This window comes from Microcebus murinus, chromosome 5 (genome assembly GCF_040939455.1).
Source record: "Microcebus murinus isolate Inina chromosome 5, M.murinus_Inina_mat1.0, whole genome shotgun sequence".
In the NCBI taxonomy this organism is placed as follows: domain Eukaryota; kingdom Metazoa; phylum Chordata; class Mammalia; order Primates; family Cheirogaleidae; genus Microcebus; species Microcebus murinus.
In genome coordinates, this window is record NC_134108.1 from 111149456 (window position 1) to 111169610 (window position 20155).

The 20155-nt window shown below is 39.2% G+C and overlaps 1 protein-coding gene across 4 annotated transcripts in view; it reads left to right on the top strand.

The window, feature by feature from the left end:
• TSBP1 (testis expressed basic protein 1) overlaps positions 1–20155 on the top strand; it is a 100376-nt gene that overhangs the window by 62774 nt on the left and 17447 nt on the right. For all 4 annotated transcript variants that reach the window (XM_076003450.1, XM_076003451.1, XM_076003452.1 and 1 more), the window contains 4 exons: positions 1543–1563; positions 2192–2206; positions 4252–4272; positions 4927–4947. In XM_076003450.1, coding sequence (XP_075859565.1) covers positions 1543–1563; positions 2192–2206; positions 4252–4272; positions 4927–4947 — 78 coding nt within the window. The remainder of the gene's footprint in view (positions 1–1542; positions 1564–2191; positions 2207–4251; positions 4273–4926; positions 4948–20155) is intronic.

A 20155-nucleotide genomic window follows, 5' to 3' on the forward strand; every position in this document is an offset into this window, starting at 1 on the left:
CCTAGGCATGGGAAATTCTGAGTCTAGAAAGGAAGTGATGCCATTCCCAAGTTTAAGCCAAGCAGAAGAAATTATCCTAGGGCTAGCCAGGTGTTTCTTCATTTACCTGAGCTCCTACCATGTGTCAGATACTGAGCTGAGCACTAGAGCTAAAGCTATGAATAAGAGAGAGAAAGAAGAGGTTGGTCTCTAGTGCCATGGAATTTACAGTCCTACAAGATATCTTGGGAAAACAAACTCAAAATCTTGAGAAGGCAGACAGCACCCCACATGATTATACTATGAAAAGCTGGATGTTTCCTGTCCTGAATGCTGATTCTAAACATCCTTCTTATGAATGAATAAGAACCATCACTTATTAACCATTCCCCTGAATCAAGGCTGCCTCTCTAGGTACTCATAATTATTGCCAAGACCTACTTCCTTAAAAGGTCTCAAAATCCTTACAGGGAGCCCAAAAACTTAGAAACCAGCCCACCTGAGAGGATCTCACTGGGGCTAGAAGAAGGGTCCCAATCCAGTCTAAAGTCCCCTAAGACCCACCACATAGCAGAGAATCTATGTGGATGCATTGCCCTTCTTTTCTCTCCTGTTAACTCCCTCCCCCCATGTGTAAACACTTTAAAAATATAACAATATAGAAATAAAAATTATATTGCTATTTTTATTCCTTCCTGGATTTCACCCTAAATTATAGGAGATTTGGAGAGAGTGCAAAATGCACTGATTAAAATTTAAAAGACTCGGCCAGGCACGGTGGCTCACGCCTGTAATCCTAGCACTCTGGGAGGCCGAGGCAGAAGGATTGCTCAAAGTCAGGAGTTCGAAACCAGCCTGAGCAAGAGCGAGACCCCATCTCTACTATAAATAGAAAGAAATTAATTGGCCAACTAAAAATATATAGAAAAAATTAGCCGAGTATGGTGGCGCATGCCTGTAGTCCCAGCTACTCGGGAGGCTGAGGCAGGAGGATTGCTTGAGCCCAGGAGTTTGAGGTTGCTGTGAGCCAGGCTGACGCCATGGCACTCTTGCCCGGGCAACAGAGTGAGACTCTGTCTCAAAAAATAAATTAAAAAAAAAATTTAAAAGACTTTAACAAAAAGTAGTGGCTCCCAACAGACCTAGTAAAGAGAAGGAGTAGAAAAAAGACTTTAAATCAATTAGCAGGTTAAGTAGGAAAAAGTGATTTAAGAAAATGAGAATGATGAAAGTACATAGAAGTACAAGTTCAAGACATTATGTACCTCTAGAAGTATTTCAAGCATGTACCACCCTCCAGTGGAATCAGAAGGATGAACAAAGCCTCACTTTAACACTTTAGCACCACTCTCCTTTTCCAGACTAGCAGAAATAGGCTTCGGGGTGCAAAGCGCAAAGTGGGGCACTGAAGCCCAGACACTGTACTAAGCTAACAGGCAGGTTTTAGAGACCCTGCATTTTCTCTGCAGTTACCCTTTTAAGCCTATCATGGGAGAATTGAGTTCTCTTGGTTTTACACAAGCTGATTTCTCCTTTTCTTTTTTCCTTCCATTTTTCCATCAGCTGAAACTTCAGAAACGACCAGTAAGTTCCATGTCTGTTCTTATATGATAGCTGCCTTTGGCTTCCCAAAGCCAGAAGGAAAAGGTCCAGGATCCTTTTCCTCCCTACTTGTTTCTGTCCTGTATGTGTAGAAACTCATGTTCCTCCATCTCTTTTGCTTATTCCACAATCTAGGGGCTGCCCCTGAAAGCAATGAATAAAGGAAAATACCAACCCCACTGATCAACCCAAAATATAGAGATCAGATGAAACTATCCAAAGTTTATACTGACTTGTCAACAAGGGAAGGGGAGGATATTTGTATTAATGAATGAAAGCTTGCACAGGATGGCAGAAATAGAAGAAAGGTGAAGGCAACACAGTTTAAAGAAATTACCAATCCCCTGCAGGATTTCAAGCAGTTACCAGTCACTGCAGAAAGGGAAGAGATAAATCATCTCCCTTTCCTGCAGCACCCCCATACTAAGTAGGAGGCAGAATGCCCCCAAGGCATGATGGCAGGTGTATTCCCCAGCACAGCACTCTATGCCCCTCCATTGAGGAGTTCCTCCATTGCCATTTCTCATATTTCCTCTCAGAAGAGTAGCAAAAAAAACTAGCTCCTTTTCCACCAGCCTGTCCACACTGATTTTCCTCTTTTGTTTTTCAGGTACAGAATCGTCTTGTAAGTTTGACTAGCTCCCTTTGTGATGAAACTCAATTGTCTCAAGCAATATCTAATACTTCTTAAGCCAAAATTTATCTATCTATGTTGGGATACAATAGCTTAAAGTTCCAATTGCCTTGACCCCTTGTTTTTCTATTACTCAGAACTCTACTACCTTATTAATAAGTTTATAGAACATCCACTGAGTTACATAAAAATAAAAGATTAGAGAAAAAAATTCTCCATGGTTCTAAATATTGTCAGTTAGGAATTTTCCAAATGGAAAATAAAAAAGGGAATAGGAGAAAATGATACAGATAACATTTCTGTTTTCCAGCTGAGTCATCTATACAAGCAATTAGTAAGTTGTTTGTTTCTCTGCTGTGCATTTATCGAAGCCCAGTGATGTCTATTAGAACTCGAGTTCTAATATAGAAACTTGAAAGTCCTATTTTATTAGCCTTTTGCTTTACCATTATCCAGAATTCTACCAGCTAATAATTAGTTTTCTGGAATATACTAATGCCTCTGATCAGAAAAACTTTTCAAGCAAGTATATCACTAGGAAATTCATCACTATCATTTAGAAAAAAAATGAGGAAAGGAAACAAGAAGGGAGTAATAAGAAATCTCTGCTTGTTTTTCAGCCACAGCACCTCCTTGAGTAGTTAGTAAGTCTGTGTGTTCATTTAATTCTCTCCCACAGGACTCAGTTGGTCTCTAGTGGGGCCCAGGAGTCTTTATCTGGCCATACTGGGATACAAAGGGCTTGAGGTACATCTTGGCCCCTTGCTCTCTCATTATCAAAACGCTTTTAGGATATTCATGACATACTGAAAAGTTCTAAGACTACTGATTTACAAAAATATGAAGAGCAGAGCAGAGAAAAAAAATTACATAGTTTTAAAGACCATTAACAAGAGATTGTCTACAGAAAAGGAAAAAATGATAGAAGATAAAGGAATAGATAATAAGTTTCTATAACCCTTTTTCATTTGGACTTCCTGCCCTACCAGATTGGTTTCTCCATATTTAAATTCCAAGATATCTGAGGAAAATATCCCTGACCATATAGGGATTTTAGGCTCTCAGCTTTTAAATAATTATAGGAAAACAATCAAACTTTACTGATTTACATAAAAAATAAAGAGCAAACAGGAAAGTTTCTGAGCAGTTCAAAATGGTATATTCCGAAGGACTTCACAAATTGAAAAAAAAAATGTGAACAAAGAAGAAAGGAAAAGGAGATAACAATTTTTTCTCTGTTCTATTTACCAGTTGGATCAGGTCTACCTGCCATCAGTCCATGTTTCCAGCATTGTTGGGTCCTAGAGTCTCTCTTTTTCCTGGCAGTGCTAAGATTTCTGAGTTTGGGGTACATACTACTAAAAATCCCGTGAATTTTTTATAAATTCTGATTCTTCCAATTCAAATTTAAAGTAAATAAATACCAAAGGGAAAGTTTTCTCTATTGTTATAATGACCTACCAAGAAGAAACTCTCTAAATAGAAGTAAAAAAAATAGTAGGAATAGTAGGAGAGAAAAGTTGATAAGGTACTTCTTTATTTTTCGGCTGGTCCACCTTTGTTGCCCAGTGATAAATTCAGTTTGTTTTCTACTGTTTCCCATTATTGTTCCTGTTGTTTTGTACAAGGCCTAGGGGCCTGTCCTTACCTTGCTTATTTTTAATTCTGTGTGTAGCAGCCTGAAACTCTCAGTTTCCAGTTTCCTTTGTGCCTCTGCTCATCTACTTTCTCTCTGTAAAGTACACTTACACTTACTTAATTTCAAACACATATTTACTTTGTGCCTCCTATAAAAACTATATAGGTCCTTTAATTATATTATCCCATTTAATTCTTAGGGTAACTCCACTACCTCCTTTGTAAGGGGTAAGAAACTGAGGTCAAATACTTGCCCAAGATTACACAGTCATAGAATCATAATTCAAACCCAGATCTGTGTGACTACTAAGCTTTTCCCCCCACACAAATATGACTCCCTAGAGAAAACCTTGTGCCTTTCAAATAAATCTTTAGCGATATCTGATTTGTTTTTTTAGGTTCGTCCCTGACACCTATAGGTAAGTATTATACCTGTTTCTCTACTTTGGTTCTCTTGGGTCCCCTTCACTTCACTTCTGTTAAAGTGATTTAAGTTTCTTATTCTTCTCTTGCTTCCTAATTACACAGGTTGCTTTACATTATAGATAATTTAAGAAAATACTAACTAAAATAAAGACTAAGCTAGCGTTTATTAACAAAAAACTACGAATGTTATGAAATAATAGAGGTAAGCAGAATTTTTGAAAGAGAGAGATAGAAAGACCATGATGATGTTTAAATGGAGCAAGACCTTGAATGTTCTCTCAAGATTCAAAGGAAACAGAAAAATCCAGTGGTCTTTACCTAAGACTAGACCTGGAGTTGTTCAGGTCCATTCATTTAGAAGGGATTGTTAAAAATTAAAAATTAAAATTAAGAAAACAAAGTTCTTTGGGTCCAATAAATGAAGAGGGCCTTTAAGAAAACCCTTTCTTTGACTTCACCATCACAAGACCACTGCCTAGTCTTACATCCAAGTATGCATTGCAACTAATCTATACCGTTGTTTGTGATGCTCCCCTCTTTGCCCTCCTAGGCCCTCCCCTCACAGACTATAGCAAAATATACTAGATAATAATATGCTTTTGCTATTTGAAAAAAATTAAATGGATTTCTTTTTGCTTATTTTTTAGTGCTTTCACAGAGAACCACAAGTAAGTTCTTTATTTCTCAGCTGGTCGTATGTGGAGGCTCTTTCATATCTTAGATGTTCTACTTCTAAGTGCCCAAAAGATTGAGACTCATGTTTCTCATATCCATTTGCTCCCACATAACCCAAAGTCCTCCAAATTAAGACTCAAAACAACCTTTTTAATTCATAATTGTGGGACTTCCCATTATTTCTGTTCTTAACTCAATTTCCCAGGTAACAGACACCAAGAGTGACTCAATATTTAAATGAGATCAAGCACTGAAAATGGTGATATTTTACATAGCATTCATGAAACCTTTCACACTATGTCCTAGTTTTCTAGAATGCAAATCTGGTTCTCATACCTAGGTTACAAATGATTTCCAAGCAAACCCAGTATCCCTTGGGATTCCTCTGACTAAAATTAAATCACATTAGCATTAAAACTCAAAGTTACTGTCGAGGTTAAGACTTCAGATGCCAACAAAGCCCAGGCAGGTAATGTAAATGAATAAGGTGAGGTAAGTCTCCTAAGAACTGCTTAGAACTGGGAGGACACCTGCAGACTGAAGAGGTTAGGTACTGCTTAGCTCCAGCCAACTTCTCCATGCAAGAATGCCAAATCTACAGTTGCCAAAGCATCTCACTTAATCCAGATTTTAGGTAAAATTTCCCAATTTTTAAACATGATAGACATCTGGATTACTCTAATTGTAAGCATGCATGCAAATATACTCCCCTCCACTTCCATCTAAACATACTCTGAATATAATATAATTTTTATAATAACGTTTCAGTGATTTCAATAATGTTAGGACAAAGGCATTTGTCCTACAAAAGTATTAGAGTTGAATCGGAGCTGTTAACACCGAATGAGCTGGTGTCCCTCTGAAGTCCCCATTCACACATCCTTTCTGATCTGAGCAAAGGGGCTGGTCAGCTAAATAGTCTCACTGCACAGATAAAAACACAAAGTCAGTGCTCCAGACCCAAGGATGAGGCTGGAAACTCCAGGTGTGCATGTCTCAGCACAGGCTCTATAGTTGGAAACAGGGATCAGGGCTCACCCGAGGTCAGCAGAAGGGATTATTGGTTTTACAGCTAGAAATTACAAGTCAGAATACAAATTGGATGGATAGTGTCCTTTTCAGTGGAGTCATCAGAGAGGATAGTCAGAACAGAAATGTAAAAATCCAAGACCCAAGGGGTTAGGAGTAGGAAAAAATGTACGCCAAAGTAATTGAGGACTATGCCACCTTCTTTTTGGCTGGCTTAGTTTTGGCTGGTAATTGTCTTTAATTAAAAATACACAGACAAATTTCAGCATAGAAAAGGATGGTGGAGTGATTTCCAAGGGGCAGAAACTGAATATAGGAATACACTGTGCAGAGAAGCTAAAGCTAAGCTCTTGACAGGAAAGGTGAACAGATGAAGAAACAGAGGTAGCAGTTTTGCCTGAGGAGCACAGCCAGGGTTTCAACACCTGCTCCCAGATGGCAGCCATAGCCTCAGGCCACAACATGGTGGAGAACAGGAATAGGCCACCCTGAGTAAAACCAGAAGCAGAAAATACACTGCCTTTCCATGAAGAGGACCTGAAATATCTTCACCCATCTGCCAGAAGCATGAAAACAGAGCCACCCCACAGGACCACACCTAAATCTGCCCAGCGTGCAGAGCCCTGCTAGAGGTATGCTATCTAGGCAGTGTGCATAACCCAAGTCAAAACAGTGGAGATCCGGTTCAGTGAGGGTGTGCCCAGGAAGCTGGGGCAATAGCAACCACAAAATTCCCCACAAGAAGAAATCCACAACGCAGAAGGAATCCACAACCCCGTATCATATTTATATGATAAAATATCCATGAAAGATAATTCCCAAAGAATAAGAAACTACAAAAAATATAAAATCTGTGAGGAAATTCAGCACAAGCCCAACAAATTGGAGAATTCCAACCCAGAGAAAGATGGAAATTTTCTCTAGAAACTGCGAGAGCAATCTGAAGACTAAAATAAGAAACTTAAAATCTTCGAAGACATTAATGCATTTAACAAGTAGTTATTGGCCTGTTCAAGGCCAGGCATTATCCTAAGCACTGATAATATAGAAGTAAATAAGGCAAAATCCCTACATTCAAGGAGTTGATATTTTGAAATTAAAAACAGGCAAATAATAGCAAATAAACATACAATAAATGTCAGGCAGATAAATGCCATAAAGAAAATTAAGAAGAGTAACAGACTAGACTAGGGAAAGATGGATAGAAAGGGGAGAGCGTGTGCTCCGCGCAAAAGGAACAAGTACAAGGACCTGCTAATGGGGACGCAGAGTGGCCGGCCCAGCCAGAAGGAAGGAGCAGAGCAGTAGAAGATTAGGGTGCGGGGACAAGAGCTAGATCAGGTGGGGCCTTGCAGTCTTTAGTAAAAATTGCAGATTTTCTTCTAGATGTGGTGAGACGCAATTGGAGGGTTTGAACAGGGGAGTGAGAAGAGTCTCCTTTCTAATTTTAAAAGATCACTCTGTCTGATCTTACGGAGGATTAACTGGGGTGAGAGCGACAAGGCTCAAGAGAGGAAGCAGAAAGATTAGTTAGGAGGCCTGAAACTAAAGGTGAGTCTCACAAGGAGAAAAGTGCTCAGACTGGAGGTAAGGAGGCTTCAGATTCCATTTGTTTTGGGGACAATCAGCAGGGCCTACTATTGGATGGAATGCCAGTTTGTGGGGAAAAGAAGACTCAAGAATTACTCCTAGGCTTGGAGCCTAAGCAACTGGACAAATGAACTATTTTCTGATCTAGGTAGTTGGGAAGAAGAGTAGATTTAGAGGAGCTAATCACGAGTTCAGTTTTGCATATGTTAGACTCTAGATGCCTGGGACATTTAAGACTAGTTTAACATGAGCTAGTTTAACACAGATCTCTTCCCTGTCCCTTAATGATATCTTAGAACCCATACTTTTCTAGTCACTTTAAATTATTAAAAACATTCATGCCACCCCTCTAAAACACTCAGCTCTCCCAGTAGCCGCTCTTACGCCCACGGACCCAGCACAGGGAGGAAGTGCTGCCTGCGTCTCCTTCCTGCACACTGTCCATGTTGTTACAGTTCCCACTGAGCTAAGGCTGGGAGGATGGATTTGGGACATGCAATTTCCCTTCTCTGTTAGTGGTAGGGCCTTTTCTGTGAGAACCTGAGACTGATTGTTCTTTTATGTCATCTAGGGCAGATACCCAAATGTCTTATAGAATAAATACATATTTGAGTTCTTCAAAGGAATATGCAAGAGCTTGACCAATTCTGAGGGCTCCACAGCATAGTCCCAGTGCGGGAGTATCAACTCTAGTCTTGCCTGTTCCAGAGCCTCTTAGCTCCCTCCCCAGCAGTACATTTCATAGCGTGCACGTCAGATGTGCCTCACAGAGTGGGCCACCCACGTGAGTGATGTGCCAGCAGGAAGACTCAAGCCTGGATGTCTTTTGCACTGTCCACTGAACCCTCAGTAAGCTCAAGCATCCTCGTCACAAAAAAAGGACACTGAGCACTGCTATCTCTCTACAACTTTATTTTCCTTCTATTTAAATAGGCACAAAACAAATCCACAAATCCAATAAGCAGATAATTCAATCAGGGGATGAGTTACCACGCATCCTTTCTCAGACACGTTCCTAATCTTTGTAAGAAAATCTCAAGGAAACAATCATTAGAGCAAATGGACAACCCACAGAGTGGGAGAAAATATTTGCTGTCTACACTTCTGATAAAGGTCTAATAACAAGAATCTATCTAGAACTTAGAAGAATAAACAAGAAAAAAATCAAACAAACCCAGCAAGAAATGGGCAATGGAAATGAACAGAAACTTCTCCAAAGAAGACAGAATAATGGCCTGCAAACATGTAAATAAATGTTCAACATCTCTAATCATTAGAGAATGCAAATCAAAACCACAATGAGGTACCACCTAACCCCAGTGAGAATGGCCTATATCAAGAAATCCCAAAACAACAAATGCTGGCAAGGATGTGGAGAGACAGGAACACTCTTACACTGCTGGTGGGACTGCAAATTAGTGCAACCTTTGTGGAAAAGAATTTGGAGATACCTCAAACCGCTAGAAATAGAAATACCATTTGACCCAGCAATAGCATTGTTGGGCATCTACCCAAAGAGCATAAGACATTCTATTATAAAGACATCTGCACCTGAATGTTTATGGCAGCACAATTCACTATTGCACAGTCATGGAAAGAACCCAAGTGCTCGTCAAATCATGAGTGGATAACTACAATGTTGTATATGCTCACAATGGAATATTACTCAATCCTAAGAAATGACAGTGAGCTAGCACCATTTATGCTATTCTGGATTACGTTTAAGCCCCTAATACAAAGCAAGACGACACAAGATCTAGAAAATGGGCTACACATCTACTCGCCATCAAATTGGTACTGACTGACTAAAACTATGATGCTCAAAAAATGGTAGTGTTCAACAGGGATTTGGGGGGGAGACCCACATCTCAAGGATGTGGTGAGCATTGTGGGTGGGAAGGGATTACCTCTATCCCTTTTTAGGGAGAGGCAAAAATATACACTGTAACCAAAATGTCTAAAAAAAAAAAATCTGTAATGTGGAAGTGGGCAGGTGGAAGGGGGGAGGAGGGGAAGGGTACGTACTTACACGGTGGGTGCGGTGCACACCACCTGGAGGCTGGACATGCTTGAAGCTCTGGCATAGCGGGGTGGGGGCAGGGGGGCAGGGGCAAGATATGTAACCCTAACAATATTTGTACCCCCATAATATGAGGTAATAAAAAAAAAGAAAATCTCAAAGTCCTTCTCATTTGCCTTCAGAAAATAATGCACTATCTCTTCCTCCCCCACAACACCATTCCTTAGTTAACTACTCATAACTCTAAAGATTGACTTAAATCTCCTTCCCCTTACAGCTGTTTGTTTATCTAGGCTTGGGAAAGGCTGCTCTTTGGGATAAGAGAGCTTTTGGCCATCATCTGTTAAAGCCTGAGAGTAGCACCCTCTGCATTTCACAGCTCCAAGAATCCTTCCCAAAGTATTCTGGAGTTGGGCAATGCTGAAGCCCTTCCTGAGGATTTGTCTCACTTCAATTTGGTGAAGAGAGAAATGGGAAGTCACAATCTCTTTTCTTCAGCTTTGTGATCCTACTTGTCAATTTTGGGATAACAGGAAAAGGTCCCACTCAACATCCTGTCCCCCATCAAAGCATATACTGGTGATAATGGAGTTGCTATTAATCCATTTGCTTAGATCCAGTAAGGTTTGCTTTATGAAACTGGGTGTACCTAAGTTGGGTGCATATATATTTAACATCGTTATCTCTTCTTGTTGAAGTGTGCCCTTCACCATTATATAATGACCCTCTTTGTCTTTCACTAGTTTTGTTGGTTTAAAAACTAAATCGTCTGAAATTAGAACTGCCATACCAGCCTTCTTTTGGCTTCCACTTGCCTGGAATACTGATCTCCACCCTTTTACTTTTAGTCTATATGCATCCTTGCAGGTTAGATGTGTTTCCTGAAGACAGCATATACTTGGCCTGTATTTTCTTATCCATTCAACCAGCCTATGTCTCTTGAGTGGAGAATTTAAGCCATTCATGTTTATTGAGAGAAATTATAGGTAAGGTAGATTATTGTTCATTCTGTTGGGTTGGATGTTGTTGCTTTGATTTCTCTCTTGAGCCATTGTAATATCTGGCCTTTAATCTTTGGGTTTTGGTTGTTTTTATATTCGTGAGTTTTTATTATTTTTTTCCATACTCAAAAGACTGTTTTGAGTACTTCTTGTAGGGTGAGTCTTGTCTTGGTGAATTCTCTGAGACTTTGCTTGTCTGAGAATGTCTTTATTTCTCCTTCATATATGAAGCTTAGTTTTGCAGGGAATAAGATTCTAGGCTGGGCATTGTTTTGTTTCAGAAGAGTGAGAATGGGGCCCCAGTCTCTCCTTGCTTGTAAAGTCTCATTAGAGAAGTCTGGTGTTATTCGAATTGGTTTTCCCTTGTATTTCAATTGCTTCTTTCGCCTTACAGCTCTTAAAAGGGCCTCTTTAGTTGATATTTTGGTCAGTCTAATGACTGCCTGTCATGACGTCTTCCTGTTTGCATTGAATCTCCCAGGGGTCCTCTGAGCTTTTTGAACTTGTATATCAAGATTTTGAGCTAGGCCTGGGAAATTTTCCTCTATTATATCTTCAAATAGCTTGTCCAACCCTTGAGTGTTGTCTTCTTCCCCTTCTGGTAACCCTATGACCCCGACATTAAGTTTCTTCACATAATCCCACCTCTCTTGTAGGCTTTGCTCTTTTCTTTTGTTTCTCTGCTCTATCTCTGTGATGGTTTTATTTAATTGGAGGGTGTTATCTTCAATCTCTGAGATTCTTTATTCTGTTTGCTCTACCGTTCTTGAGACTTTCCACTGTATTTTGTAGTTCCCTGAATTGATTCTTAATTTCCAGGAGTTCAGTTAAACTTTTCTTCATTGTGTCTATTTCTTTAGTGAACTTTTGTTCTAGGTCCTGGAGGCTTTTTTTGGTTTCTTTGTGTTGGTTATTGAGTTGTTGTTGCAGGTCGGTGAGTGTTCTTATGATCCACATATGAAATTCCTCTTCTGTCATTTTGGTTTCCTGATTTGGGTTGGTGTCTGTTTCTAGGGGGCTGGTGCTTCTCTTTAGGGGTGTGTTTTCCGTTTGGTTCTTCATATTTCCTGAGTTCGTTCGCTGATTTCTTCCCATGTCGATCAGATGTTGTTTCTTTCCTTTAGGTTTTTGTTTGGGTATTCACACGCCTTGTTTAGTTTCTGAGCCGTTAGGTGGTGTCTGTAGGTGAGATTCAACCACTCCCTGTATAATGAGTCAGTGGGTGCCGTGAAAAGGCTATGCAGGATGCTGTCCCTGTCAGTAGGTGGCGCTTGCTTGGAGGAACAGGCTATGCTGTTGTTTTTGTGTCCTGTTATCAGCTCTTGTTCTGGGCAGAGCTGGGTTGGGTAAGCCTGCCCTCAGGCACCACCAGTGCTGTTAGCAGGGGTCAAAATTCTGTTCTCTGCTTCCAGGAAAAGCTGTCATTGCGGGGCTGGAATGGCCCTGCTCAGCCAGAAAGTCTGCCTGTGGGAGTGCGGCTGTTTGAGGCCTGCTTTCTGGAGCGGGCCTGGCTTCTTTCCTCCGTCCCCAACTCCGCAGCTACTCCTGGGCCTCTGCCAGCTGGCCAGACGACAGGCTATCAGGCCTCCCCGGATTGTGATGCCGGCGGGGAGGTTCCCTGCGCAGAAAGGCCACCTGGGCTGGGCATATGGCCTCCTTTTGGGAGGAGGGTTGCCCTCTAGGATGCCGATCCGCCCTTGAAGGCACACACACCTCAGTAGGCTGTTCACATATATCCCTTCTGTGCCCCGGGCAATGCTAGACTTCGGTGCACCAGATCTGGTCTGCAGGTCCGATCTCTGGGTCCCAGAGTTCAAACTGTATCCCCACCAGGGAGAGGAGTTCCGGTCCCAATTCACCCACAGGGAGCCCACGCTGGGTCTATGTCTCTCAGCCTCTGAGTCTGCACCGTTCTTCTGGGAACACCATGCCAGCAGCATCTGGGAGGGCTGGCTGGTAGGGAGCTCATGGTCTGAGTTCCCCTTAGTCAGCTGTAGGGTCCCAAAAGGGAAGGTCCCATTCCCTGGAGGTGCCTCCAGCTCGTGGCTGTATTGTCTCTCTGGGCAGCCGCAGGTAGAGTCGGGGGAGGGGAGGAGGAGGCAATATGGCGCCTGCCACGCGGCTCGGGTCTGTGCACACGGAGGTGCCCGGAGGGAGTTGGGAGCCTGGTTCCGCGTCCACTACAGGCTCACCGCTAGCTGGCAGCGGCCATCTCTGGGTTGGTGTCCGCAGGTCTCTCCACCCGCTGGGGAGCCCACCAACAGTCCCAAATGCAGGGGAGGGGAAAGGTGACTTATCCACCTACCCTTCCCACTGGTCTCTGGGCTGCTCTGGCGGTCTCAGCTTCCAGTTCTCCTCGAAGCCTTCTCCTGTGGAGTCTCCCGGGCTCTCAGGTATCCCTCTTCCGGCCCTCATCCGCTGTATGCTCCTTTTCTTGCTTCTTTTTTCTAATTTCTGCTAGAATCTGTTTTTTCTGCAGAGACACTCTGTCTCGCGGTGTTTCTCATCCACCATCTTGATCGCTTATGTTTTGTTTTGATGGACACTTGGGTTGTTTCCATATATTTGCATTTGTGAATTTTGCTGCTATAAACATTTGAGTGCAGATGACTTTATTATGGAATGTCTTTTTTTTCCTTTGGGTAGATGCCTAGTAGTGGCATTGCTGGATCAAATGGTATTACTATTTTTAGTTCTTTGAGGTATCTCCAAGAATCTATGTCAATTCTTGTTATCAGCCCTTTGTCGGATATGTAGAATGCAAATATTTTCTCCCATTCGGTAGACTGTCTATTTGCTCTAATAATAGTTTCCTTGGCTGTGCAGAAGCTGTTTAATTTGATCAGGTCCCATTTGTTTATTTATTTTTTTGCTGCAGTGATTTAAAAAGCATACTGCTAAATAATCAACAGGTTACACAGGAAATTGTGAGAGAAAGTAAAGAATATGTAGAAATAAGTGAGAGTAAAATCATTACATATCAAAACACTTAGGACACAGCAAAATATCATTTAGAGAGAAATTATTAGAGTAAATGGTTTTAGTAGAAAGCATTAATTATCAAAAATAGATGAACTAAACATGGAGCTCAAGATGGCAAAAGAAGGAAATAATCCCAAAAGTAGGGCACAATAATAAAAATATAAGCAAATCTTAATGAAATAAAAATATTTTAAAGTAATCAACCAAAAAATTATTTTTTGAAAAAAATATTAAATAGAGAAAAGGAAAAGAATAAATGATACTAGGAATAAAAAGAAACTTACAGATATAGCAAATTTCTTTAAAATCATAAAGAAATGCACTAAAAATTATATGGAAATACTGCGAAATGAACACTTCGTTAGCCTAGCCAGATCACCCATTTTACCTGAGGATTTAACATTACACATGACAGTCAGAAAAACCTTTTATCTTGAGGTAAACTTGGAGGGGTGTAAGGAGCAATGAAAAGAGAAAGGAAGAAAAAACAGAAGGAAGCAAGGGGTGGAGGGACAGTTAGCATTACCTGTTCTTAAAGTGATCGATAGTTCTGTTTAGCACTTGTGCCTAGAATAAAGCCTGAAGTCCATTTGCTCTAAATTGCTGACTTCCCAACAGAAACAGTTTTTGTGCTGATTTTTACAAAGTTGATATGTACAAATGTGTAGTGACCCTTACTGACATATAATCATGATAGAGAATTATTATTTTTCCACTGGTGAGAATAATCAGCAAACTAATTGTAACTTTATAGATTGTTTCCCTTAAATTCCTTCTATGTCTTTTATTCAATGAGCCAGTTCTTCTAAAGACAAGGTTCCTTTGCAAGCACTGCAACTTAAAAAAGAACATAAAAATGTTTCTCAGTGTTCAATTTGCCTTCAGTTTTTATTTGACAATACAATACTTCAGAAAAACACAATATAAGGAACCCAGAAATAAAACCATATAGCTACAACCAACTGATCTTTGACAAAGCAGACAAAAATATACACTGGGGAAAGGATGCCCTACTCAATAAATAATAGTGCTGGGAAAATTGAATAGCCACATGCAGAATAATTAAACAGGACCCATATCTCTCACCATATACAAAAATTAACTCAAGATGGATTAAAGATTTAAATGTAAGGCACAAAACTATAAAAATTCTAGAATAAAACATAAGAAAAACTCTTCTACACATAGGCCTAGGCAAAGAATTTATCACTAAGTCCCTAAAGGCAAATACAGGAGCAACTAAAATAAATAAATGAGGCAATTAAATTAAAAACTTTCTGCACAGCAAAGGAAATTGTCAACATAGTATCCAAGCAACCTACAGAATGATAGAAAATATTCACAAACTATAAATCTGACAAAGGACTAGTTTCCATAATCTACAAAGAACTCAAACAAAACAGCAAGAAAAAAACAAATAACCCTATCAAGAAGTGGGCAAAAGACATTAAGAGAATTTTTTTCAAAAGTAGATAGACAAATGGCTAAAAAACATATGAAAAAATAGTCAATATCACTAAACATCAGGGAAATGCAAATTAAAATCACAATCACAATAAGATACCACCTAACCCCTGTCAGAATGGCTATCACTAAAAAGTCAAAAAACAACAGATGCTGGCATGGATGCCACTACTGGATATCTACCCATAGGAAAAGAAATCATTTTATAAAAAGACACCTACACTTAAATGTTTACCACAGCACAATGCCCAATTGCAAAGATATTAAATTAACTTAAGTGCCCTTCAATTCATGAGTGGTTAAAGAAAATGTGGTGTATATAGTGTGTGTGTGTGTATATATATATATATATATATATATATATATATATAATATTAGCATATATAGCAGGGGTCCTCAAACTTTTTAAACAGAGGGCCAGTTCACTGTCCCTCAGACCATTGGAGGGCCGTTGGAGAGTGTGGTGCACATTCCACATATGTGTACTGTGGGTCGGGGACAAGTCGGCTGCTAAGCAGGACAGGCAGCGGTGGCAAAAACACCTGGTGGGCCAGATAGATGTCCTTGGCGGACTGCATATGGCCCGCAGGCCATAGTTTGAGGACCCCTGATATATAGTATACTATATATAGCATATATAGTGTGTGTATACCTACACACATACATAGACACACCACGGAGTACCATAAAAAAGAATGATATACGTCATTTGCAGCAACTGCATGGAATGGGAAACCATTATCCTAAGTGAAGTATCTCAGGAATAGGAAAACAAACACCACATGTTCTCATTAATAAGTGGAAGCTAAACAATGGATGCTCATGGGCACAAAAAGAAGTAAAGATCACTGGAAACTAAGAAGGGGGAGAATGGGAGGGAGGTGAGGGATAAAAACTCACCCACTGGGTACGATGAGCACTGTCCTGGTGGTGGCACACTGAAAGCCCTGACTTCAGCACTACAGAGTGTACCCATGTAAAAAAAACTTTTGTACCCACTTAATATTTTGAAAATAAAAAAGTAATATGAGGCTTGAATAAATGGAGAAATAAAGCCAATTCAAAGATAGGAAAATTCAACAACATAAAAATGTCAATTCTCCCCCAAGAAATTTATAAATTTAATAAAATTCAAATAAAAATCTCCAGGATTTTTCGTGGATCTTGACAAATCAATTCTATAACTCATATAAAAGTGAAAAGATCCAAGAAAAAATAACATACCACTAAACATAAAGTTGTCAAGAGAGGAGACTCACCCTAGGAATTACATTTGACTATCAGGTCACTTAACTAAGTATAGTGACTGAACACATGTAGTACTGGCGCAGGAATAAACAAATCAGCATGACAGAAGTAAGAGCCTAGAGACAGATTCTTATTATATGACAACATTGAGTTCATAACAGATGGAGAATTCAACAAATAGTCTTAAGACAATTGAGTATCTTTATGTAAAATAAATAAAATTCCAGGTGAATTAAATATCTAAAGATAAACTCTATCACTACCAGAAAAGAACGTAGGAGAAGAGATTTATGTTCTAGGCTTTGTTTTAAAAGAGCCCGAAAGGTAACAGAGTAGCGCAGCAGAAGCATGCTGGGCCCATAAAAGAGCCAGAAGACACCAAACATAAATGTTGACTAACAAAAATTCAAAACTTCTTATTGACAAAATAACATTACATACAAGGTTAAAAGATAACATGCAGACTGAGAACAAATATTTGCAATGTGCATAACTATCAATGTTTTCAGTACTGAGAATATAAATAAAATCCCACAATCAGAAAGAAAAAGGAGAGATATTGAGTTAAGGATAAGAATAAACAATTGGCAAAATAGGAATAATGAATGCCTAATAAACACAAAAAAGGTTACTAGATCTCATTAATGATCAAAAAATACAACATAAATGAGACACTACTTTTCTCAAAATATGTTGGCAAAAATTTTAAAGCCTGGCAATATCAAGTATTTATTAGAATGTTTGGTGATGTGGGAACTCTCATTCTCTAAATTTGTTAGTATTAAACTAAATATATGCATACCCTATAAATTCTACTTTTGGTTATAAATCCTAGACAAAAGTCTTACATACATACATAGAAATATAAGTACAAGGATGTTGTGGCATCGTTTTTAACAATAAAAAATAAATTAAGCAGTTTAAAATGAATTAACACAGTACATGTTGCTGTGTGTATATAATTGATGAAAGGTCTTGAACCATGGTGTTAAATGAAACAAATACCATGCAAAATGGTATTTGCAGATACAAAATGATATTAAAAGATGACATATGCAAAGTAAAGCAAAAAAATATTTAAACCCACCAGATTGCTTAAGGTTCCACATGTATATGAAATCACTTTTAAAAATTATTAAGTACACATTGAACTCAAAAGAGCAGAGGGAAGAACCTGGCATTGGTAGTTCAAAGGGATTTTAACTATCCCTGTAATATTTTCTTTTTTAAAAGAAAAATTGGTAGCAAATGTGACAAATATTACATTATAGGTAGCATGACTATTTTTTTGAGTATTTTTAAAAATACCCTAAAGTAAAAAAGAAAGCAAATAAAACAAATATACTGTGTAACCCTAAGAAGACAGGTCACCCTGGCAAATTTGTCTGTGGATCACCAATGTGTCCCCCTGCATAAGATCCAACCCTTCTTACAATATGTCCTGTCTTTTCAAACATTTCTGGGGCTCTCTAAAGGAGTGACTACACGTCCTTACCCACTAGTCCATCAGAACAAATCTTCTCTGGTTTCCTATATTTTGTCCACTGTCCATGCTGCTCTTTGAGTTAGCTCCACTCACTGCCATGGCTAACGCCCTTCCTTGTCAAGAGTGCCGCCTTTGGATATTAAAAAGCCACTGATCCTCAAAGTGTCCTGTGGTTGGGGTTGCACCAGGAATGGGGATCTCATACTCCACTCCGATACCTACCTGAAACCCAAAATAGCACAGTCTCATAACAAATCCCAATAAAATTGCTGGTTAGTCATCTATGAACAGGATGCATATGCTTACACACTCAAGAAATAGTTATCAACATTCGTACAACCCAAATTCATACTTAGAAAACAAATGGTTTTCTTCTATGTAGGTTTTCTAATTCTCACATGGAGCAGTTTGGTTACTCAGAGACGTAGTTTATCAAATATTTTCTTTTCAAACCTTTTTCACATGATCTCTGCTTTACTTTTTCAGGCTTGGCCCTTTCTAGTGGTTTCCTAGAACAAAAGAACAAACTTCTCCCAAAGTATATTTATTATTTTACCTCTTGCTAGACAGAAAACTCTTTGTAACTTTGAAATTATTATTCCTAGCTTCACCGAGTTTTCAAAGTCTTATAATTAATGTTCTTCCAGGACTAAGGCACAAAATCATATGATCACCACCCCCAGAAATCTCTTTTGTTCCCCTTCCCAAATCTTGTGACATTTTATCAAATGACTATATTTCAACCCTTTTCTAAATGACCTACGAGCAAAAAATAAATTTTTAATTTATTGTAATAATAGTCTTATAGTCACTATTAGCTCATACTTCATAAATGTTTATCTATATTAATTATGTGAAATTAACATTTGATACTATTTCTAAATATTAATATCTAAATATTAATATTAATAATTCCTAATACTGCATGCCATCCCAGACCACTCCACATACCTACAGTTTATGTGAAGTTGTGAGTATATTGATGCCTCCAGCTTTGTCCTCTAGCCTTCTGGAGGAAAACAATAGAGGGATTGATTTATCATGTTTCATTCATTCCTTCTTAGGAGTGAGATGGTCAAGTGGTCTCAGGAATTCTTTTCCTCTCCTGCTATAAAAAATGATTTCAGGAACTTGAACTTTGTATTGTATTGATTTGTTAGAGTTCTTTTCAAAACTCACCAAAATGCTGCAATTAAAGAGTCCTTTGGCTTTCCACAGGGTTCTGGTCCCATCTCTGACTGGCTGCATTCATTTACGTTAATTCAAAACCTAAGTGGCACATGTGCTCATTTATTAGTAACATTCATCAAGTGTTGGGCAGGTGGGGGGGGGAGGATGGGTATATTCACACTTAATGGGTGTAGTGGGCACCATCTGGGGGATGGACAGGCTTAAAGATCTTACCTGGGCAGGGCAAAGGCAATATATGTAATCTAAACATTTGTACCCCTGTAATATGCTGAAATAAAAAACAAATATTTTTAAAATAAATTTTAAAAAAATCTTAAGTGGCATATTTTCCTATCTCTTTTGTGTTCATACCATCACATTTGGAATTAGGCCTTCAACATGAATTTATTTTTTTGCTTGTTTCTTCTTTTTTTCCCTCAATTTGGACTGAAATCAACATGAATTTAGAGGGACACAAACATTTAGTCCATAGTAAGATGTAAGCCTAATATACAAATTCCTTTTCTCTCTCTTAATTCTGGCATTCTTTAGTATCCTAAAATATCTGGAAGATTTCATCTAACATACATTATTTCCTAAGCCAGCTTTAGAATTCTGATTAAACTAAAGAGATTATCAGAAAGAAAAACATAGAAAAATTATCATGACAAGAGTCTAAAAACTAGGCCGGGCGCTGTGGCTCACGCCTGTAATCCTAGCTCTTGGGAGGCCGAGGCGGGCGGATTGCTCAAGGTCAGGAGTTCAAAAACCAGCCTGAGCAAGAGCGAGACCCCGTCTCTACTATAAATAGAAAGAAATTAATTGGCCAACTGATATATATATATAAAAAAATTAGCCGGGCATGGTGGCGCATGCCTGTAGTCCCAGCTACCCGGGAGGCTGAGGCAGAAGGATCACTGGAGCCCAGGAGTTTGAGGTTGCTGTGAGCTAGGCTGACGCCACGGCACTCACTCTAGCCTGGGCAACAAAGCGAGACTCTGTCTCAAAAAAAAAAAAAAAAAAAAAAAAAAAAAAAAAAGAGTCTAAAAACTTATCAACAAACGATCAGACCATTACATTTAGCAATTGACCACATAGTCCTTGAGTTTTTGCCTAACTAATTGCATAACTGGTTATTTTAGTTTCCATTTTGTGAAAAGTGGAAAGCATCCCAGCAGAAGGTGTTAATGTAGACTCTGTTTTGCACCCAT